Source organism: Cardiocondyla obscurior, linkage group LG01 (assembly GCF_019399895.1).
Source record: "Cardiocondyla obscurior isolate alpha-2009 linkage group LG01, Cobs3.1, whole genome shotgun sequence".
NCBI lineage: Eukaryota > Metazoa > Arthropoda > Insecta > Hymenoptera > Formicidae > Cardiocondyla > Cardiocondyla obscurior.
In genome coordinates, this window is record NC_091864.1 from 3,708,887 (window position 1) to 3,732,318 (window position 23,432).

Consider the following 23,432-nt stretch of genomic DNA (forward strand, 5'->3'; position numbering starts at 1 on the left):
GAATGTATAAATATTATAACATTTTGAATATTTTTCTTAATCTGTATTATAAATATGTGTATTTTATATACATTTTATTGAATATGTATACGTGATCAATATTTTAACATACATGTTTAAAAAACAACGATAATGTTGAAAGACAGTCACGTTAAAAAAAAAAAAAAAATTTTTTTAAGGAAAAGTATAGATAAGTGTATTTAAATATTAGATCATTAATTTTCCTTTCTTTCTCATTTTCTGCAAGTTAATTTTTCTGACGAGACGTTGAAAAGGGAGAATCGCAAAACAAATGAAAATTTCGACACGTTTGCGCTCTCGACAAATGTCTCTCGAGCCTTTACACAAATTTACATTTCGCGGTTAATTGTCACGGTGGTTTATTCGGACAAACAAGCAGAATGATATAAATTGATTATAACGAGAGGCGAGAACAAAAAGATTATTGGAGACATTTAAACTCTGAAGCACGTCAAGTGCGACGAAACAAACCACAATGTTGTTTCTCGACTCGTTCAAGAGTACGAGGCTCTATCAAATGGCTCAAGATCTTTCCAATTAATGAACGAATGCGTAACCACTTTACGTAACGTGTCCATGTAGTTATAAATGACATTTTAATTACTCCTTTACTCAACGTGTATATTTCACAATTAATTTGGCTGCAGAGTTTTAAATGTTTGTTAACCAACAATTTAGCACACGCCGCGTGTCTTTTCTCGAGCGTATTATAGGACGAACGAGGGTCTTTAGAAAATTAATGCTTGCTTAGCAAACTGGAGAAGGCGACTGCGCGACGAAACGGAGATGACGATGACGACGACGATTTTTCGTGGACAACCGTAACGAGCGCTTCTCACCGGGAGAGCACTGGGAGTACGTTCACCGGGTCAGTTTATATAAATTGGGAGGATAAATTTGCGTATCGCGAGCTGCGAAGTCGAAGCCGCGTGTTCAGCTACCGGAAGAGGACAGTTCGATTCGACGATGGAGTTTTTAGCGCGCCATCGGGTGTCCGTCCACGTGGCGTAACCTCGTCGATCGTTCGCCAAAATGCAGGTCGGGTGATGCCTCGCGCAATTACAAATATATTAATTCATAGCTTAGTCAAGAATGACTCGCCAGAGTTAATTTCAAATAAAAAGTGCTCGTCATAATTTTGCTCAGTCACTTTGTGTAATGCAAATGTGCAATATGCAAAAGTGATAAAGAAGATCAAAGGTTACTTCGGCGAGAAAGTATTATTCTGTGTTGCAGACGAGTCTCGGCTCGTGTTTGTCTGGCCGCGAAAGACCAACAGAGGTCGGCTTACGAGTGTGATCGCGCCGTTCTTACGCGGAGTTCTAATCGGATTAATATTCGCGGATGCTCTTCATTTGTGGCCTGGGGAGTTTCTACCGACGTGCCTACCATCGACAACGCCGATCACTTTACCGCCGATGAAATGCAACATCATCGAGCCACGATGGCACGATGATAATTGATTTATTATATCAAACGCTGGATCACGTTTATATGGAACTTACTTTTCTGACGCAATACGGACTAGCTTGAGCCTTTATATAATCCTCGACATTTCGTTCGTGGAGATATATTTTTTTTTCTTTTTTTTAAACACCTATTCGGAGCTCTTTCTACTTTGCAACGATCGCGGCATTGTAATAAATTAAATTAAATAGCTTCTTGTCTTAAGAGAAGTTAAGATGACTGATATTTACCTCATTAATGCTCGTTTGATCATTCGCATATTAGTTTTTGTAAATTAATTCCCAACTATAATTTACACGATGCATAAAATTACGTATAAAAAAAAAAAATGATACAAGTAAGAATAGAATAAGAAAGGCTGAAATGTTTACGTAAGAACCAACAAGCAGGAAACTATTAACAATTATGTGTAATGCGAACGATTATGATAAAGATAATTAAAACATGAAACTGCATACACGTATATTGTGTCTCTCGTGACACAAAAATAGAAATTACACCGTTACATGTTTACGGGAAAGAACGACCTTTCATGCAACTTATGAACATTTGTGCTATTTTAAGCATGCGCGTTCCTTGCATTATTGAATGCATGTAATTACATTTGTTTTATCTCGAGATTTATAAAAGCACATTGGTGACGGAGACACTTCTCATAACTGGCAGACAAAGTAAGCAGCTTTAAAGTGGCACGTTACAGTCTACAGGTTCAGAGACGTTATCTAATCGCCGCGTGAATATTATCGGTCCAGATTCACGTTGCAAGGTGGAAGCTCGAGATTGACTTGGATTCCACATTCCCGCACGGTTGAATGTGAAATCCGGATAGTGAAAGTGAGTTAGGAGACTTTAACGGCACAGTAGTGTTGTCAACAAGGTACGATTGGAATAATATACGATAAATTATTAAATATGTAATTTGCGATAAACGTGAAATGGACGACGTGATAAAAATGGTGTGTCAAAGGTGTCGATAATATTTTCAGAGTGATAATAAAATTGATACGTTTCTGCGCAGCTGCATGTTATCAACTTTAAAAACCGTATGCACAAAGCAAGCTTGTATTTTCTGTATTATTAATTTTAATTAACTATTACATGACAATGCTATCCTAATTTCTTTATATATATATTTTTTTTTTTTACTCATTTCACGACTTAATATATCAACGTTAAAGTTTTTGTTTGAAATAATTGAAAAAAAAAAAGTAAAAAGAAATTTTTCATATGTAAAAAAAAAAAAAAATTCCAACGCTTAAGTGTCGTTCTAAATTGCCGTAATTAAATTAAAAATACTTTAAATGTTTGCAGATTACTAAAATGGATTTTATTTCTTTAATACTATACGCTTTTGGCATTATTGGAATTTTCGCAATTCTGCCGAGATTGTACCGGTACTATGTTCTTCGACAGCAACTTAAAAATATTCCTGAAACTCCAGGACTTCCTTTTGTTGGCGTGGTATTTCAAGTGATGCATATGTCAAATTACGGTAAACAGTATTAGGCTTAAAATTCTATTACCGTCCCGTTGATATTTTAATTTATTATTATAATAACGAAGTGCTCAAGACTATAGTAATTAATAATTCTTTGATTGCCAGAACGCATGAAATGGTTTATGAAGTGTATGGAGAACAACAAAGAAGGAATATTTATACAATGGCTTGGAACCAGCGCTTTTATTAACATATTTAAGCCAGAATATTTTGAGGTAAATAACAAAATGTCTACATTAAATTTAGTCTTTAAATATTAATTAAATTATATAACTTTTTTTTATATATATTTACAGCGCATTTTACCCAGCAGCGTAAATATATCAAAGGGAAGCGTTTACGATTTATTGAGACCTTGGTTAGGCAACGGTCTTTTAACTTCTACTGGTAAAGCACAATAAAATTACTAAACTTCTTTTTCTTTTTGTGCAGTTAAAATTTTATTATATATAAGCTTATTTGGAATGTTTCAATAATTCTTAATTTACTTTGTTATAGTTGTTTCCATTTTTTTTTCTAATTTTTGACATCTCTAGTGTTATCATTTAATGCTAATTTTTTTTAGGACAACAATGGTTTCATGATAGAAAACTTATTGGGCCAACGTTTCATTTTAGTATATTGGAACAGTTTGCTGTGGTTCAATATGAAAAGGCAGAGATTTTAACAAAGTGTCTTGAAAGAGAAATAAAAATGAACGCAGGGAAGCCCATTGATATTTTCCCTTTTATCATTAACGTTGCTCTGGACATTATCTGCGGTAATGTACATACCATATATTTTATTAATATAGACATTAATTGTTAATCATTAGAGATATCAATTATTATTTTTCAGAAACGGCAATGGGAGTGAATACACATGCTCAAGAAACCGGAACGCAGTATACTTCAACAGTACATACGTTAGTTTTCAACATTCTTATATTTGTGCTATTGATAAAGTCATTAATAGCTTTTTCAATATTAAAAATTAATAGTAAATCTTAATAAATAATTACGTATGTGGTTTATTATATAAATGAAAATCTATTGTATTTTTAGAGCCACGACGTTAATAATGACCCGATTGATCCGACCATGGTATTGGATTGATGCGTTATATTATTTAATGCCTTCGGGAAAGAAGTTTAAAGCGACGATTGATAAATTACATGGATTTACTAAAGAAGTACGTACGTACGTTCATCTCGAATTATCGTAAGCTAATGCTTCATTTAAGGAACTAAATAGTTTAACAATAAAACAACAAATTTTAGGTGATTAATAAAAGAAAGATAGAACGACAATTGCAAAGAACTAACACAGAAGTCGAAAGTAAGGACGACGATAACGACATAGGTACGACTTTAAAAATTATAACTTTGTATCACAAATAATACAAATTGCTTACTTCAGAAAATTTGTAATATTAGGTAGGCAAAAGAGGACAGCGTTTTTGGATCTGTTATTAGATCAGAATGAGAAAGCTGACACTCCGTTAACTGATGATGAAGTGAGAGCCCAAGTCGACACATTTATGTTCGAGGTAATCTGTCCAATTAACTTTTAATTTAATTAATTAAATTTTATTTTTAATTTTTAATTAATAATTAATTAAATTAAAAATAAAAATATTTCTGACAGTTTCTTGATAATAAATTTCTTTTCGTTAAGCTCGGGATCATATCTCTGTGTTAGTATAGCTAAAAATATTATGCAAATGATAATAGGGACACGACACAACTGCGGTTGCAATAACTTGGGCGCTCTTTCTTTTGGGAAATAATCCCGAGCATCAGGAAAAAGTTCACGAAGAGCTCGAGGAGGTTTTCGGAAATTCGGATGCGCCAATCACTGTGAAAGACCTTCCGCAATTGAAATATCTCGACAGAGTCATAAAAGAGACTCTCCGTTTATTTCCAAGTGTACCTCTAATCATGAGACAGTTGACAGAAGAAGTAAAACTAGGTAAACGCGATTTTGCTTGATACCTAACAAATTCTTAAGAAATTTAAGTTTGCTAATATGTGAATTTAAACCTGACAAATTTTTTTTTTTCAACGTAAAGATAGTTAACGTGCCGTTTTATTAATTATTAAATTCGTTCAGCTTGTATTAATTTATTAATTTGATTCTAGACAATTATACACTTCCGAAAGGCGCTCTTGTCACAATCGCAATTCAGTTAGCACATCAAAACCCGGAGGTTTGGCCGGATCCATTGAAGTTCGATCCAGATCGCTTTCTACCCGAGAACTCAAAACTTAGAAACCCTTATGCTTATGTGCCGTTTAGCGCTGGACCGAGAAACTGTATAGGTCAGAGATTTGCTCAGCTCGAAGAAAAAATCGTATTAAGTGCTATTTTAAGAAAATGGAGAGTGAAAAGCGTGAAAACGTTTGACACAATTAAATACGGTGGCTCTGTCATTCTACGTCCATCCGAGAGTGTGCTCATGTATTTAATTCCAAAAAATTAAACAGGTTTTTTTAATACAATTTTTATCCATAACAAAACTTAGACATTTTAATTGTCAAGCATTATCAAAACTGAAGTTAATAGTACATATTAGTGCAATCATATTTTTACAATTGTAACATGACGTTATGGATCAATATAATAATATATGATTTATCTTGTAGATCAAATATTCAAGCTAACTAAAGCAGACATAAATGTCGAGCAGCATCTTATGCTTTTTGATCATTTCTGTTTTTCCAAAATCTTATTTGATCGTAAAAATTCAACGAATTTAATTTAATAGTAATATAATAAGTCGATGAATGGCGCGAAATTGCTTTCATCGCGACGTTATCTGGTAAGTTGTTATCTCTCTGTATCAGAAGGTAAGTCGATAATTTCCGGCGCTGCGTTCGTAATCGTCAGGCTGAGAAACGTGCGAGCGGTAATGTTAGTGGCGTCAGTGGCAAGTGGTAGATAACCTCAATTCCGAGATTAAAAAAAATATCGTACGTGCAAGTGCCATTCGAGCACGCAGATACGATGTTTCGAGCGCATTATTTCGGGAACACTGTCTCGCGTGCTGTCGTCGTTAGAATAAGTAGTGCACGATTTATAAGCATTCAAAAAATTAAGGAAACGCTCCAGCAATTCCTAGGCACGAATTCCAAAACACAGATACCGTATTCGCACGTCTGTCAAGTTGGAGATCCTGTCTTACGCGGTCGTGCCATTAAAGTAAACCCGGAAGTTATAAAAACGGCAGAGTTTCAAAAGGTACTAATGAATTTCTGTGCGAATTATCCACACAGATTGTAACGTTAGTTGCAAGTTATTGCAATTGTTAAAACTGTTATAGGTATAAGTTTTTAAGTAACACTAAAAGAACTTATGCGCTGTTTTTTAGAAAATCCCAATTCGCGTTATTATATTCGGACATTAGTTGATTATATTAAATTTTTCTTACCTTGTATCTTTCGGTTGGGTTAGGTTATTTTCCGTCCTTCTGTCTGTCCGTCCTTCCTTCCTTCCTTCCTTCCTTCCTTCCTTCCTGTCTTTCGTGGCAGTATTCCAGATTATCCCTGACATCTTGTAGGACTTCAAATCACTTGTCACTAATTACATTGTTTTTTGTCTTTTTACCATCACTACCACTGTTCATTAACACTCGCTCGAGAGACGAACGATCGACAGAATGACGGTCGATTTTTGCGGCGATTTTTTTTATTAAAGTTAAGAAGCGCGACGATTGTCCGTTGTATAAATACACTCTCGATATTCGTGGTTTTGCTCAGTTTATTTCCGACGTGTCGAAGAAGCCGGGCAAGGTACGGAACTCGCGCTCGGACAATGGCAGTTGGCGGAACCCTCTGAATACCGTCGAAGGAGATGGCGCGTGAAGCGGGTTGCAAATGCCGGTCGCGATGACCTTCACGTCGGACGCTTCGCGCGCTTCGCCAGCGACATAACCTTTTCTTTTCGAAGCACTTTTTCGAGGTACAATACGACGAGTAGAATGACACGCGAGTACAAAAAATAATAGTTCGTTTCCGAGTCGATAACGTCGACATTTATTCGTATGCGAGACTATGCTATTCGCGGTCGAAAATACGCGAAATTGCGGAGCGATCGACAACACGTCCTCACCCTCGAAGCTCCGCAATTAAACTAAAATGGCCGTTAGAGATTTCGGCCTTAGAGGAAGCGAGACAACCGCGTAAAAAGAGTGAGACAGCAATAGGTCCGATTGTCGCTGTCCTTCTCGCGCCGAACTCGTCTGTTCATGTTTCTTTTCTAGGCGCTCACCGAGCTCGAGGCGTCTTTTCCCAAAGCAGAATTTTTAACCGAGCATGTTTTTTAGGTAGTCAAACATTTGACAAACGTTATGCGGACGTATAATTCGTTCGGTTTATCTGGACCTCAAATTGGACTTCCGTGGCAAATATTCGTTGTCGAATGCACGGAAAATCACATGAAAGGTGTCGAACAGTCCGTCATAAAAGCTCAAGAAATCAGCCTCGTTCCAACGACGGTTTTTATTAATCCCGAATTAAAAGTCGTGGACCATACACCTATTACTTTTTACGAGGGATGTGAAAGCGTTCGAGGATTCACCGCTGCTGTCCCGAGGGCTTATGAAGTCGATATTACCGCATTGAATGTCACCGGTAAACAGTTTACGTGGAAGGCACGCGGATGGGCCGCCAGAATAGTTCAACACGAATACGATCACTTACAAGTAAGAGTTAAATAAATTAATAAAGCGGAGCGAATTCCCCAGCTAATTCTTTGCACGAATTTTTTTCTTTTTCAGGGGAGGCTGTATCTAGACAAAATGGACTTGAAAACGTTTCACTGCGCGGCCTGGTACAAAATTAACAAGAACAATGGGAAAGTGCATTTGAGTTATTGGCCGAGTTACTGGAAGAAGTGAGGAGATAGATGTACATCTATTGGAACGTAACGTAACGTCGACGATAAGAATTACTTGAAGAATATAGGTGAGTCGTTTGTGTCTCAACTTTTACTCATTCTTTGTAGACGATCCTTTGTCAGACATTGACTTGGAAGGTACATAAAAAATAGGCTTTTATTTATGCATTTTCCAGAATACAATTATAGTTGATTATTTGATATACAATTACAGGTACGCGGAACTATGTGGTATCGAATGAACGAAGAGAATAAGGTTTCCAGTCGTACGAATTGTTTTCCGCGTAATTTTCTCGAGTCTCGTTTTCTTTGCGTTACATTCAGTTTGCTATCCTAGCGCAGCCTCATTCAATATTCAATTACCTTAAATTCTATCACGTTACTTACGCTTCTCAGTGGTCTTTGATATGATAACAAATATATGTACATATATTAAAGTTTATTTATGTATAGCTACGATTTCTTTTATATGCTTTGCTCGAGTTTCCAGATAATAAAAAATAATTGTTTCTTTTTTTTCTGAATGATTTCAAATATTAAAAAAATATGTGAATAGTATTTAAAATTGCAAAATGTTCTCTTTGATTGCATTGAGGTTTACATTATTGAGGAAATTTTCAAATAAAGTTTTTTTTGCGCTCGCTTATTTTCATTTAAAACGAGCTTTTATTTAGATAGAGATTCCAATAGCTAGAACGGCTCGTACAAAAAGCGAGTTATAAATATCACAACTGTTGTGGTATGAAAAATTCTTGGTATCGGTGGTATTCTTGTTTATTATTTCGTGTAATTAATATACAAAGCCGCTTTGGACCATTCAAAGAGATGGAGTGTATTTTCTGGTACGTTCTCTTTTTCAGTTGCGTCAGCTGTTTTTCTAATCAGAAATAACCGTGGTTTTAAGTAGTTCCCTAATTATGTACTTTGATTAGAGTTACATGATGTGTATTTTGTACACCTAAATCGTATCTTAAAAAGCGTTTGTTTTCCCAGAGTATATCTTGCTCCGACATTTGAAAGTCTAAAAGGAACGTGAGTTATAAAAGATATTACATACATTTTGAGTATATGTATTAATATCGTCTCGCTTATCTTCTGTTCAGACCGAATAAATATGTAAGATGTAGCTATATCAAAAAAAGCATGCCAAAACGAACTTTAAAATATGAACGGTGTTGGACAAGCAAAGTATTGTAATATTTTTATATCAAAATATAACTTTGATCTTTAAATTAGTTAAACAGCTAAGACTTTTACGACATCGATTGCTTCCCGTATGAGAAAATAAAGCGATTAAATGTTTGCGAATAAAGAAAAAAGAAAAAGAAAAATGATTTAGCAACAAGTTTAGACTTATTGTAGATTATTTGTGTGTTCACAACCACATCTAGTGCGCGTTTAATATATTCACATAATTTACAATCTTATATTTATTAACAAAAAATTATATAACTATGCATATATGTATAATACATATACATACATGAAATTTTAGATTTTTTTTTTATTTCACTTAGCGTAAAATATATATGTGAATTTTTATCATTTAATTTTCAAGCTTGTTGATTGAAGAAGTACCTTATCTCTAAACAAGAATCTTAGTCTTGAATTCCTCAGTTGTCTCTTTGGAAGAATTATTACATACGATAGGAACACGACAATTAATGCGACGACGCAGTTATGCATCACAAATCATTAATTCTTAGGTTTAAACATTTCTTTTCTAACATCAATTAATTGTGAATTTTGATCCGTTCACTTTTTGAAAAACACCGCGTACTAATATTACGTAGAAGATGCTGTAGTACATACAACACTTTGGTCCGTTAATTTCATTTCTTTTTCTTTTTGATGACTATAAACGATAACGCTGATAGATTCAGCGACAGTTGTATCCACATAATTACTCTTTTAAATAACATTACATATAATTTAGTAACACAGATATCTCTTCACGATTAACGTGGCGCCTGACTAGAGGGAGAAAACTCGATTAAAGTTTCTCGAAACGTAGCGATTGCGCCTTTGGCCTATTGTACGAGGACTAGGTTGACAGCTGGAGGGAATCGCTCCTTCCTAGGTTGATGCAAATGCGGGGGCGTTTGAGCCGATTGCCGTGCCAGTTGGTCGGCAAAAAGCCCCGGCTTTAAAAGGTAGGGCTAGATATTTTTATATCCAGGTGTGCACTCGTTGCTGCTGAGAATTATCCTCCTCCTGTCAAGACACGTGTCCTCTGGCCTGCGAGGTCCTGCACTTTTGGCCGTGATTGCGATGGTGAGCCAACAGCCGGTCGTTTCCGCTTCTCACTGATTGCAGGTGCAGCGGTATTCGCACCGTGCCTATCGAATTAGAAATAGGGCTTGTTTGCATCGATACATCGATTGCTACGTATCGTGCTATATCCAATTATACTACGGTGATTAACAGCGTCGTTCCGTGCCGTTGAATTTAACCGTATGCGTAAACGATTGGATGATATTCGTGCGAGACATCAAATTCGTAGCCACGTATCGAAAATCAAACCAAGATCCATAAGAGTGAACGTCATAAACCTTTTTATTGCGTGCGGTCAACACGTGGAAAAAAACGTTATGCAAACAAAGCGGCAAAAATGTAGGTATAAACTGAAACTTAAGAGAGCGGAAAATTAATTTGATAAACATTTATGAGAATATATTCGGATAGGATAATATTAATAATATATATATATACGTATGTGTAATAATAATGGAATAACCAAATGTCTATTTAATTAAAATACTGTGGAAAACAACGTGCTAAAATTATGCAAAATGTTTTCAGCATTAATTCATTATCAAGAATTAATCCTTTCGGCGGTGAATCAATATGGAAATCTCGAGGTTTCGTGCTCGTTATAAAGAGAATTCGTTCACCTTCAGATTTCAAAATCAAAGGTTTAATTCTTGATCTTGCGGAGAGTATTTCTCCCGAGTTAACCAACAACAAACATGCAATCATAGTTTATTTTCCGCGTTCGTTTCACGTTTATTACTTCCCGCCTGGGCTACCGTATTGTGATCGATACGAAACCACGGGGTGTGAAGCGAATGGCTCGCATCTGCACTACACATTTAACGCTAAATGTATTCTCACCTCGCGTCAAATCTTCGGGATATATACATATAAAAAAAATATATATATATATGATATGTATATATGCGCAAACAATTTTTATCAAACGACGACTTTACGCAACGTGTTTTACTCTTCGTGCTGGATCTATAAATATAATTTAACGCGTTGTCGCGAATGGATGAAGAAACGCGAGGTGATATTTCGATCAGCCAAACGAAGCGTGTTACTCGGGTGCATCGGTAAGACGTAAAGCTTTGCGCGCGGAATATCGCGGTAATTAGAGCCAGGTGCAATTCCTAGTTGCGTCAACGTCGCCGCGATCGACATCGGCGAGGACGTCGGGGACCAAGCCGGCCAAGTGGCGCAAAGCTAAGGATGACGTTCGCGCCTCCCCCTCAGCTGTGTCCTCGAGATGAGACTCTGACTCGCTCGTAGGGGTTGTGGAGCCGGTGGTGCCAGAGTGCTCCGTGAGGGTGCACATACCATTCCGCGAGATTCTGGTGTGCATCTCCGGGCTACCGGTGCAGCTGTATCTGGACGTCACGGCTTCCGAACGCGATAGAGACGGCTCCGCCGTCACCCGCACCCACGGACACCAGAAAAAGAACTGGGCGAAGCCACGGCGGAATCTGCGACGCATAAAACACGCTGGACATCGATCGGATATTATGAGAGAACGAACGTTATTAATCCTTATCGTTAGACCTCGTTATCCCAACCATTTTCAGACTTCATTTTTCAGACAATTATTTTTATTTCTTTTTTTGTTACTTAGAACGCGAGTAAAAGAAAGGAGAGACAAAAAAAAAAACGTGAAACATTGTCGTAAAGTATTTTGAGGATAAAAGTATCGGTTACAACGAATTAAGATTATCTACTTCAAGAAGCATCTAACGTGATTTCAGTTTAATACTTTTATTTTCCACATCATAGATCACAAAGTCTCGTTTTTATCCTTTTTCTCTCTTTTTTTTTTATTTTCCTACGATGTTTGAAGATAGAACAATCTAAAATCTTAAATCATGCACGTTATCAAATAAGCCCGATTTTCCCAAGAGAAATAACTCGCTGTCATTCAACTGGAAAACACAATTCACATAAGTGTCACGTATATATTCATTTCAGTACTTGGTGTTGAGAAAAGAATTGAAAAATAGCGGCCGTGAATCGGCAAAATTTTCTCATATACGGCTCATATTTATTTCATGACACAAAGAAAGGGGGAAGACCTTTTAAGAAAGGCGCGTTATAAGAACTGCCCGGGATGATAAATCCCGCATAGGTTTTTTGATACCCGAAGGTAATCCAATTGTTAGGTGGCTCTATCGGCGCGCCGGTATTATTCGTCGTCATTACGAGGGTGTAGCCTAGACGCGAAAACACAATGATACCCGCGTATCAGTATATGAATATTTATGAGACCGAAGCACATTCTGTAGATGTCGACAGCACGCGGAAAATTGAAACCCGTGCGTTCGACTCGCGAACGTCCACGGTCGGCGCCGAGGTCTCCCATGTATTATATTTCCATTTTATTGTTTTTGACGTTACGTTTTTTTTTTGTTTTTTTATTCTTTTTTTTTTTTTTTCATGGGCCAATAAATAGCGGCAACACCGATGTTAGTAAGGAACAAAACATGTGCATGCTGCGTGTGACGTGTAAAGGGGAGTTTGAGAGGGCGGAAAGGATAGAGGGAGGAAGCTACGGTTCGATCGACCCTCGACAACGTTCCCATTCCCGTTTCCATTCCCATTTGCGGGCGAAGCAAAATTATTTCGATTGCTCTCTGAGGATTCGCGCGGCTTTTCTCGACGAACGTTCACCGATTCGTTAACACATTCATATATACGTATGTGGCTTAAAAAACAGCGTTTCTGCAATGCCCACGGTCCGCACTATATGATGATACGACCGTTTACTTTGCACGTATCGGAATCACAGGTCTGGTCGACCGCGTTTCCATTATCGTGAATATTTAGCATTCAACCCGATCGTTTCTGTAAACGCGTTAATGGCAACGATGTTACTTCCCATTTCTGTAATAACTTTGGGTACCTCTCCTTCCCTTCCAAGTATCCCTAAAGTCGGATGAGCTTATCTTCTCTGTGTGCTATATTGGATTAACTCTCGACAGTTCGTCAAACACTCGACGAGGCGGCCGCGGTGAAATAAATCGCCAAAAATCGAATCTCCTTAATTGAGAACCTCGAGAGACAAAGTTGCATATAACGATTGCGAGAAACGTCTGTTTTTAGATCACCATAGCTTTATAAATGTGTAAGCATATCGATAATTATGTTTTATATTAAAATTTAATAGCTTTAAGCGTGATATTTGTAAGCTCGATAACTTAAAAATTAATTAATATAATTTGTAAGTGTAAGCTAGAGTTTACGTTACGTTTCCAGCAAAAGGTGAGATATGAGAAAGACAGTTGATAGAAACTTAAACTTTCACGCCGGAGCTGTGTATGTGTTTCAAGAGTAATGGATATTTTGTAACGGAGATTCGTGTTTAATTTGTGTAGACCCGCTAATTAACGCAGAATAATTTAAGTTAGTCCTTGCGTATCGCGATGAGGTAAACTTAGGAAGCGAAATACTCCGCAGTGCTCGAGATGTTGAAGAGAGAGAAACTTTTCCGAGCTCTGTTAACAAATGACGAGAAGATTCGTCGATACTGTCTACGTATCTCCGTATTTGCCCATCTCACCGAGTTGGTTGACGCAGGAACCCTCGAGGAATAATTCCCGGATTACAAGACGCGTTAAAATTCAACCTCTGTTAACGAGACACGCGATATTTTGCCACATTTTCGAAAACCACCGCGACGAACGGCGAAATAAACGTGGTGGTTTTAGATATCGAATTCGGAGGAGAAAAATCTTACCTAGTATTCATCCAGCAATAAATAATAGGGTTATACATGCTGTTGGACATTGCCAGCCAGTATATCCCCAGAAATACCTCTTGAATGTACGGTTCATTTGTAATCTCCGGCAGGTACGATGTCACTATGAAATACATGTGAAACGGAAGCCAGCACACTGCGAATATTACCACGACGACTATCATCATCTTCACGACCTGAAATATAAAGAAAATTCATATTAATCACGACGTAGAAGACCAGCCACGCTTTCAGGTAATTAATTCAGAATTGAACTTTTTCCGAGAAGAAAAAAAAAAAGCGAAATTACTTTTAATATCGTAAAAATGTAATTGAGTAAAAGGAATTAACATTACGTACGTTTCGTAAAGTAGAAACCACAAAAAAGTCGTAGATTCTCACTTGATTCTAAGTAGATGAATTAAAAATCCTTTTGTTATAATTTATTCATCAAGATTTTATTCGAAAAAAATCCCTTGCACGTTGATCGCGTTAAATAATTGGAAGTAACGTGTTGGTTTAAATAATAGTTCTTGAATAATATATATTAAGAGAATAATCAATTTGTTATATATTTGGTTAAACGCAAGAGATGGTATTTTGATATTTTTTATATACAAATAATAATGATTATTTTATGATATTGTAGATGTATTTTATAAATATATAACATATGATTTACATGAAAACACCTGTTAGATTCGGTTCGCGCACGAATCTCATGTTGCACGAGGATTTCCGCGAGTAATGAGTAGAATTTCATATTTAATATTAATATGAAAATCGGAATAATGCGACTAATTGTTGGCGCAACGAGAAAATCAAGCTATCGATTGTTTCCAAATACAGTTTCCACTTTATCAGTTTCTATCGGTCATTTGTAGCGCGACATTAAACGCTGCTTTGATTACGTACCTTCTGTAAAGAATGTATGTAATTAAAAGCGCGGTAATAAAAATGCTTGTAACATATCGGTGCCCCCGTCGCTTTGCTATTATCTCGAGATTCAATTTTGTCTTTTACTCCACGTTATACTACGCCTTTGTCCTTCCGAAGAGGAATTCTCCTTTTCGTTGGAATTAACGATCTACTCGACTTCGTGCAGGTATAGTTCTCGTAATCAGTTGAAGACAGCCTGCAGAAGACTTATTTGAGAAATAACTTAAATTAGATTTCTCGAGATAGTTACGAGCTGTACCTCATTACCTTCGTTGGATAATCAAAAGTACAAGTTCTTTTATTTTTTTCTCTCACGGATGGATATGCGATTCCCGTTACGTATACGATATAGATCTAGCTGCTGATTCGGTTATAATTTATAATAGTGAATACTGCGAGGCTCATGATTTCATATTCAAAAAGATGACTTTGACATTTTAGTCTATTAAAAAAAAAGAAATTGCTTTAGCGGATCGGGTATTCTCTTCTCTTCGAATATTTATGCCCGAGCTTCGGCAAGTGTTTGTAGAGCTTTGAGGTATTTTTGTTGCTTCTCTGCTACATTCTCTACGAAGTCGGATAAGAATTTGCATATTTCTCTGTTGCTCGAAAAAAAATCCACGATAATCGCGTAACGCTTTATTCGCGGCAATGAATTTTGAGTGGCTTCATCTCGTATAATTTACTTTTCCTCCATCTGTTCTTTTTTATATTATTTAATCGTCCTTTCATGCTGACTCTTTTTTCTTCAAACAAAAAAAAAAATTATTTATACAGATAAATTTATTTAAATTAATTTTGCACGTAATTTTGTATATTTGCGACGTGTAGTATCAAATCTTTTATTTTTCCTATCTTAAAAAATTGGTGGGTAACGCATGAATTGGCTTGTTTCACGCCAAGCGAGAGTCAACGTCGAACAAGTCGGCGATTTTAAGGTTCGATTTAATTTTAATATTTAATTAATATGTCCAGGCAAAGACGGTCTTGACGATTTTCGAGATCGAGGATAGCCTAGTGGAAGTACCGTCTTTGTCTGGACATACTTATTAAATATCACAATTACATCGAACGAGAGTAACGAATAGATAGGCGCGGGGGGAAGCGGGGTGAGGCGGGAGGGACGGGGATAGAGTTAGCGCGAACCTACGTGCTGCGCGCTACGTGTGTTCCCCCACTCCTCCCACTCTCGCTCTGTCCTTCTCCAGCGGTCGCGCAATGTACACGTACATATTACGCTCTCACGGCGACCGCGTGCTCGTGCCGAAACTCATACGTATTTCCGTTTAACGAAAGCCGCGTGACTCGAGAACTATCCTCTCCTCTTTATTTTCCGTGCGAGGAGATTACGCGCGATACTCCGTGTGAGAAGAGAACGTGCGATTCTCCGCGCGAGGAGAGCACGTGTCGCCGCCGGTATATCGGTCGTTCCGGGAGTTGGGCATAGTATTCGGGCGTGATTCTTTTGACTTTATTCCGAACGAAAGTAATGAATAATCTTCGCGGTTGTAAAATCACGGTTCGCGAGTGTCCAGGGCGCGGAAGGATGACTCGACACGTGCTACCTGAGAGGAGGAGCAGGCCCAGGAAGGGTATCCTGCCCCAGCGGAGCAACCCAGGGGTAAGTAGTATTCAGCTTTCCTTCCGAATTACATTCCGAATTACATTCTAAATCTACATATAATTTTGTCATTTATGTTACAGATCAAGAGGAACTCCGCTGTAGTGCAGTGAAAAAAAGTGCCGCACGCCGATATTAAATTACACGAACCCCGCAGCCGGTTCGTCGGTCGTTTCGTTAGTTATCGGGCGTCTTTATCACGATTATCTTTTTACGGGAGTGTCGAAAAATAACGCGCGATAGTGTTAATTAATTTTCGCGATTGTAACTTCACCCGGGCGCGTTCGCGAGTTTCCAGGGCGCGGAAGGATGGCTCGTCACGTCCCCTCTGAGAGGAGGAGCAGGCCTCGGATAGGCATCCTGCATCGGCGGAGCAACTCTTAGGTGAGCATAAATTTCTTTTATAAAATCTTTATTAAATAAAGACTTTAATCTTTTTTTTTTTATAAATTTTATGAACCAATTTACATGACTACATTGATATATTTCTTTTTATGTTACAGCCACCGGCAGAACTCAACACCTCCGCTGCCATGCAGATTGGTAAGTCGCATAATTATTTATTTTCGCAGTTTGTAATCAGGGTTTCTTAAAAAAATAGCGCTCGCGTTTAATTGAAATTTATAGAACAATTAGAAACAAGAGTCTAAGCTAACTATTTGTAGAGACACGTGGAACACGTGGAAACAAAAGATGTTTGACGTAACTTTGCGAAAGTTAAAGGTTATTGCGAGAGTTGTAAGTGTACCTAAATGTACTCTAGACTTATTTACGCTTCAAGTTTAAAAGCGAGACTCCAAGGAGTTTAAGTACTTTACCCGTCTACGGGTTTATGTTTCACGCGCACCGCACTTTGCGTGCATTTAAAATTTTGCACCATAAACAGCTTTTTAAATTTTCAAAAGCAGTGCGCGACTACAGTTGATGAAAAACGCGAGAAAAATATAATGGTTACATAATAAATAGAAGGTTTCGCGTTTGGTGGCTTTCCTCCATTCGTATGTTAATCTAACGCGAGGTAGGTTCGTGTAATTCGATTAAATCGAATGACGCTGAGCAAAGCACTCTTTCTTTTCGAATAAATTGTAACAAGACCTAATGAAAGAAATTCTTCAAGGATAAAAAAAAGAAAAAGAAATTTATCGAGTAATAGCCTCTCGGAACGAAAGTAGAAATAATGCGAATTACGTGCGCGTCAGACGAAACCATGACGTTTCCGCGGTAATTGCGTGTAAACGCGCTAGTCTATCTGTAGATACAGGCCGTTTGTCCACATGTCGTGTACCGAAACTCCTACTCGTATACACGTAAGCTCTGTAACGGACATGAGATCCATAACCCGGATTACCCGGATTCGTAATACCGGCAGCTGGGACCTGCTTGTGTGCCTATACGTAGGAGACAGAATAGAGCTGCGATTTCGAATGCGGTAAAACGGGCGCCTTTTGTCGCCTAATGGAAATCCAATGCGCCCGACACGCGAAGGAAATTAGCTCGATTCTTCTGGTATATAGCGTTACAATTTTCCTTCCTGGCGCGTATCTTTCAATTAAACGCCAACGCGTTGTCTCTTCCTTTCATTTTGTTCGCGGATAATTATTTTAACGACGAAAATTCATGGACTGTTAAAATATTCAAGACTATTCTATTAAACGTTTGACATATTCGTTTAGCTGCGAAATTCATTTTCACTTAATTCTTTTTCTTTTTTTTCTTTGCATATATGTCGCTAGTACTTTTAAATACGAAATCTAAATTGTTAACAGAATTAAATTGTTACTTTACGTTCGTGTATATGAATAAAGAAAGTTTAAGGTAAATTAAAAATTGAAAATAAAGAGTAAGAGTAGAAAGTTGGCCAGTAAAAAAAATTTACAACTAGTTGAATCGCGGATTATTCATTTATTTAATTTTCAAGTAAATTAATTTTCCTTATTCAGCGTCTTTGAATATGCAATATGTAGTTATTAAAAAGCAAAGCTATTACGGTCGTCAACCGCAACATTTATGTTGTAACGCATTATCGTTGTTCTGTTAATTTCAAGAAAGTTATTATGCTAATTTTCAATATCGAATACGGTTTTTCTATTTTTTTTAGAATATTCATAAATTGATATCAATCAAGAAATTGGTAAATCTGTCAGTTACAAAAATTTCAATTTAATCCTTGATTAAATATTTTTTTTTCTTTTTACATCAACGTTAGACGTTAAATTATAATACACATTTTTAATATCAGCGAGGTCGCTAGAAACGTCATTTATAACTTATGGAGATAATTATATGCGTAATTGGCGTAATACTCCAGAGACAAATCACGACTTCGGTCCCTTGTGCATACATTTGAAAAAGTACGCAGCCATTCTTCTTACATTCGTATCGATCGCCTCGTTGCGAATTCATTATACGTCCATTTAGGACGAGCATTTTTATATCCGATAATCACATTCCATTTATTTTCTTCTCGGCGATCACTTTACCCGATTAGATAGTATTTCAGCATTAATTGCGCCCGTGTCCCTTACGTGCACGTAGACTTTTATATATTACCGTGGAAATGTTGGAGATATTTCGTTACATTCATCACCGTTTTACGTAATTTTTTACGTCGCATTGAAAAAGTTACGACCCTCACGTTTTGCGAGAACAAAATAAAGGCAAAGCCGGTGGCCGGAAGGCGGAAACTTGTACCTAATCGTTTTTTTACCCCGTTTGAAACGCAGATCACAAACGATTGTAGGCAATAAACGCTTGTAGGATATTCGTTGCTTGTATCGCGAGCGTGTTAGGGAACATGGATATTTTTCTTTGAAACAAAGGAATTGCCCCTCGGGGACCGCTTTTCCTCCCTTTTCCTCTCTCTTTCCCCGGCCAAAAATTAACTAAGCGCCCCGACGTCATTCGTGTTACTGCCCATAGAGAATAGTTGAAACTTTCTCCCGTAAACTTTATTGACCGAGAGTAGTTGAGAGAGTTAAAGTCAAAGCGTCGTCGGAAATGGAGGGCCGCGAAGGTGCAAGCCGGGACTCGTCTAATTACGAATTATAGCCGGGCTTTGGATTCGAATCAACGTTTTCCGAGATACGGAACACGCGCTACGAAATATTGTGTACACGTGCAATCTTCGTTTAGCAGTTAGCTTCGTAAATAGTCATTATACATCTCGTTTGAAGCTAATTAGAAAGGCGTTTTTTAACGCCCCGCGTCAGCGAATAAAAAAACCCGTCGCGTCTTAATCATATTTTTCTATATCTCATTTCGTTTATCACGCGAAGAAGAAATTAGCAGCGACGTTAAGATGCGACTTTTTTAATGCTTGCAAAAAAAAGAACACAACACGATTTAGAACTATTTAATTCTTTTTTTTTAATTATATTTTTATCATCAATCTGCTCGCGTAAAAATTAGGCTCATTTTCTACTTGGGTATCGTTTGCGCTCGGTAACATTTTTATTAACGTTAGCAAATATAGACGTTTGTTACTTTTAACTATGAGGGATCTTTACGATCCGCCGAAAGTCGTGAGAATTTACTCATTCGTCATGTAATATTCACGTAAGCGATAAAAATTACCATAGCGCCGTTAAGATAAGAAAAGACAAAGACGTACTTGGAACTTTTTTTTGCGTGTAACTCGGCTTCTATTGCCGCGCAAGATATTATTGGAGAATCGCTGATGTTATTCATAAGGGAAGAAAATCGTGGCACCCCTCATGGCCACTAAAACAGAGCCGATAAGCCGAGTTTACGAGGGTTGGATAAGGCCAATATCATCAGGCTGCGGTATATTATCGTTTCACGCGAATCTTAATGCCGCTCGCATGCGTTTCCCCGCGCACCTGAATTTGATCTATGTGTATTACTCGATTATGTGCGGTCGCTCGCATTTGCGATCGGTGGTATGGCTGTACCGCGATTATCAGCGAGTCGCAATCTTCCCAACACCCGGTCGCGAATGTAATCATACGATGCGGCAATCAAGGTCACGCGACAATACCGCATTATCTCGTCGTTGCTACCGGAATATATGTTTGCCTGCGTTATTCTACTTATTTTATACGACACACGAATTTTAGATATTCTTCGTATCGTCCCATATATTTTACACGTCGGTTATTTGATTTTATTTTCGATTCTCTCCCACGGGTATCACCTTGCCGTGGTGGGCGAGTTCGCCGGTGTAGGGCCCCCGAGGATATTACCCGAGCAAAGCTCTTGTTCCGTTTGAGGAAAAATTCGATGGGAAAGCCAACGTACTTTCGATATTTGAATAAACGAATGCAAACGGCTTGCCGGCTGTTTGCTTTTGGGAGTGTCGTGCAGGTAATATCGGACTAGAGTCACTCATAAAGTCACGGGAGCGCCGTGCACTGTCGGCGCGAAAGATTTTAATCAACAATTAGTCCTCGTGCGATTATAATTTATTATCCGCGCTTTCTGCGAGCTCTCTACGCACGGGAGAAGGAAATAGCGTGACATTTCAGATTCCAGACGTCGCGAGGAAAGGAGATCTAGGCGAGACATCAGACCTCGACTGCGTAATCTCGAGTTAAATATTATCCTCTATTTGCATAAAATTAGTAGTTTAGTATTTGCTCGTATTTGCATAAAATTAGTAGCCTTTTCTGTTTATTCGGTGTACTTTATCACTCTGAAAAATAATTAGAGAAATTATTATATAGGAAGAGAACACGATTAAAAATTTTTATTCTTTTATTGGTTTTTTTAATTTTTTTTAAATTTTTTTTTTAATAAAAAATAATTATGTTATTAAATGTCTCGTTGAAAGAGAAATTAACGGGGCGTAGAAATTAATTTTTGAACCGGTAATTATTTATTTCAACATCAGTTTAATTTAAATTTTATATTTGTATAATATGTTACTGAATATCATTGTGGCTGCACGTCGAATTGGCGCGTCCAATTTTAATAAAGTTTCTTAAAGAATATGAAATATTTATAATTTATTTGGCCCCGAGAACAGTGAGGCGAAACCACGCGGCATCCTTGTTTACGCGACAAAAGATTAGAACAGAAATTGTCTAAAGTTTCAGCTAAACTTAATTAATTGAGATAGTTCGTATATCGCTTTTCCCCGGGTTTCGGGCGAGCGGAATTAAAGAGCATGCTCGCGAGTGAGGATTACTTAGTCGCACCACCTCGTATAAATACGCTACAAGTGCAGACATGACACTGCACTTTAATTACTTAAACGCTATCGAGCACGAGACGCGTATAACAAAATTCCACCCCGAGTTTATCAAGTTTATTAACATCCATTTTCCGTTTCGCGAGTGTAATAAGCAACGAGGTTTACTTTACGTCCGCTCGAATATTACAATTCGCAGAAAAAGAAATTAGAAAAAAACTCCTTCGCCCTTGAGCACCTATCCGCTTTTTCGCTCTAAATAATTTTCCCGCCGTGGAAAGAAAGATATTTCAGCGGCCGAACTAATATGCGCGGATATTAATTAATTTGATACATACCCGCCGTTTGCTGCGAATGTTTTCGAGCTGCCTGGCCGTGGCCTCCCCGATACTTTGCGAGCCCCACAGTTCCAGGCCAACTCTGGCATAGGTGAACGTCATAGATCCGATTGGCAAAAAGTATGTCAGCACCATAAAGATCACGTTGTACCTGAAAATAACGAAAACTCACTAGAATACGCTCTCAAGAGCAAGTTTTTGCGGGAAATGTCTATTCTGGCAAGTGCCTTAGGAGTTCGCGCGCACTTCCAGAACTCTTTGAGGAAACTAGAGTCGACCTTTCTCCTCGGTTAAAGAGTAGTCAAGGCGCGGTCTCATTATTAAGTTGACATCGAGAATTGAAGTATCCTCGTGCTTTAAGAGCTTTAAACAGACAAGAAAATCTTATTTTTCCAGTTAATTTCACTTTTCTTTAGCGGAAAATGTAATTTAAGATTTAATTACATTACGGTCTTTTGAAATCGGAAATGAAAGGCGAAAATTTGAAAAGGGAAACAAACGCCGCGGCATTTTCCGTACAAGTAGCCATCGATTTTGTAATCATTATCAATTGCACGGAGGCAAGTGTAATTCATTAATAAATTCATGATTAAATTTGTCGCGGACGCCATTATGCGTATGTACGACCTAATTTGTGGTTTAGCCAATCAATTTCACTAGAGCTGGCGCGTCACCGAGCCACAGACGTGTGTAGTAGTTTCAACATAAATTTACATCCGACAGCGCGATAAGCGATGACATGTGATGCTCAAAGGGAGAAAATAACGCGGTCGCTTTTATCCGGGAGTATCACGATGCCCAGCTGGTTTCAAAGCGCATACCAAATCCCTCCCCCCCAAACGACGTGATGAGAGTCGAATAAAAATCATATACGACAGTTTTTGCGACAACAGGTCCATCGATCGCGACGGCGGATATTCGCGAGCAGCGTATATTATTCGGCCTAATGAACTGGCGTACATACGTGTACGCCGTTTGACGTTTGCTCGTAAAAGCGTGCGTTTATACCTATCGAGCCTCGACCAATATCAAGTCGCGACGGAACAGGCGAGTTAAACCGACCTCGCGTTTCAACGCGAAAACTCGTATGTAATCATTTACATGCCGGCGCATTTACGCGACTAATGATAATCGCGTAATTGCCGTTAACCTTTAGCAGCGGAATGTAACGAGCCGGCGCGGGCGCATCTAGCGAAATTTACGAGAGCCCGACGAGTTAAACGAATTACGCGTAACGCACAGCGCGAGTCGTAATTCCGTTCGAGGAAAATTTCAAAAATTTATGCCCGGCGAAAATATTGTACGATTTTCAGGAAAGAGGGGAAATTTAATAATTCACCTTCGATTCGTGTTGAAAGGCTAAGAGACGCGATGACTGAATTAGCACGGGAAAAAATCTCGCGTTTTTAACCGTTGCTCGTCGATAGTGCACGCGACTGATACCGCAATTTCTGTCAGTAATCCTATCTATGTATATTCGTTACGGTAATTACAACGAATTGAGAGCGACGGTAATAACTGTTAATTTTCCAAACGAAC

General features: G+C 37.9%; 3 protein-coding genes across 9 annotated transcripts in view; 2 read left to right on the top strand and 1 right to left on the bottom strand.

Moving 5' to 3' along the window:
- The first annotated feature begins 837 nt into the window (after positions 1 to 837).
- On the top strand, positions 838 to 5,465 carry LOC139109583 (cytochrome P450 4C1-like). 4 transcript variants are annotated; one of them, XM_070668791.1, is made up of 12 exons: positions 2,241 to 2,365; positions 2,475 to 2,531; positions 2,800 to 2,980; positions 3,092 to 3,201; positions 3,283 to 3,373; positions 3,552 to 3,746; positions 3,824 to 3,890; positions 4,030 to 4,156; positions 4,245 to 4,326; positions 4,401 to 4,513; positions 4,698 to 4,935; positions 5,106 to 5,465. In XM_070668791.1, the coding sequence occupies exons 2-12, from the start codon at positions 2,511 to 2,513 to the stop codon at positions 5,444 to 5,446; spliced, it is 1,566 nt and encodes a 521-aa protein (XP_070524892.1). In that variant the 5' UTR covers positions 2,241 to 2,365; positions 2,475 to 2,510; the 3' UTR covers positions 5,447 to 5,465. The 4 variants fall into 4 exon arrangements, with proteins under 4 accessions (XP_070525041.1, XP_070524892.1, XP_070525124.1 ...); XM_070668940.1 differs by lacking the exons at positions 2,241 to 2,365; positions 2,475 to 2,531 and adding an exon at positions 838 to 1,059; XM_070669023.1 differs by lacking the exon at positions 2,475 to 2,531.
- Positions 5,466 to 5,806: 341 nt separating this feature from the next.
- LOC139110988 (peptide deformylase, mitochondrial) lies at positions 5,807 to 8,214 on the top strand. The gene is made up of 4 exons (XM_070671029.1): positions 5,807 to 6,204; positions 7,289 to 7,666; positions 7,742 to 7,928; positions 8,075 to 8,214. Exons 1-3 carry the CDS (start codon positions 5,971 to 5,973, stop codon positions 7,859 to 7,861), a joined length of 732 nt encoding a protein of 243 aa, XP_070527130.1. The 5' UTR covers positions 5,807 to 5,970; the 3' UTR covers positions 7,862 to 7,928; positions 8,075 to 8,214.
- A 1,440-nt stretch (positions 8,215 to 9,654) lies between these two features.
- The window catches only part of LOC139110229 (tachykinin-like peptides receptor 99D), a 35,719-nt gene continuing 21,941 nt past the window's right edge, over positions 9,655 to 23,432 (bottom strand). For 2 of the 4 annotated variants that reach the window (XM_070669940.1, XM_070669875.1), the window contains 3 exons: positions 21,894 to 22,044; positions 13,847 to 14,043; positions 10,074 to 11,585 (listed from right to left, as the gene is read on the bottom strand). In XM_070669940.1, the coding sequence (XP_070526041.1) occupies positions 11,234 to 11,585; positions 13,847 to 14,043; positions 21,894 to 22,044 (700 nt within the window). In that variant the 3' untranslated portion in view covers positions 10,074 to 11,233. Of the gene's footprint in view, positions 11,586 to 13,846; positions 14,044 to 21,893; positions 22,045 to 23,432 lie in introns of all 4 variants that reach the window. The other 2 variants (XM_070670018.1, XM_070670107.1) reach the window with 2 other exon arrangements.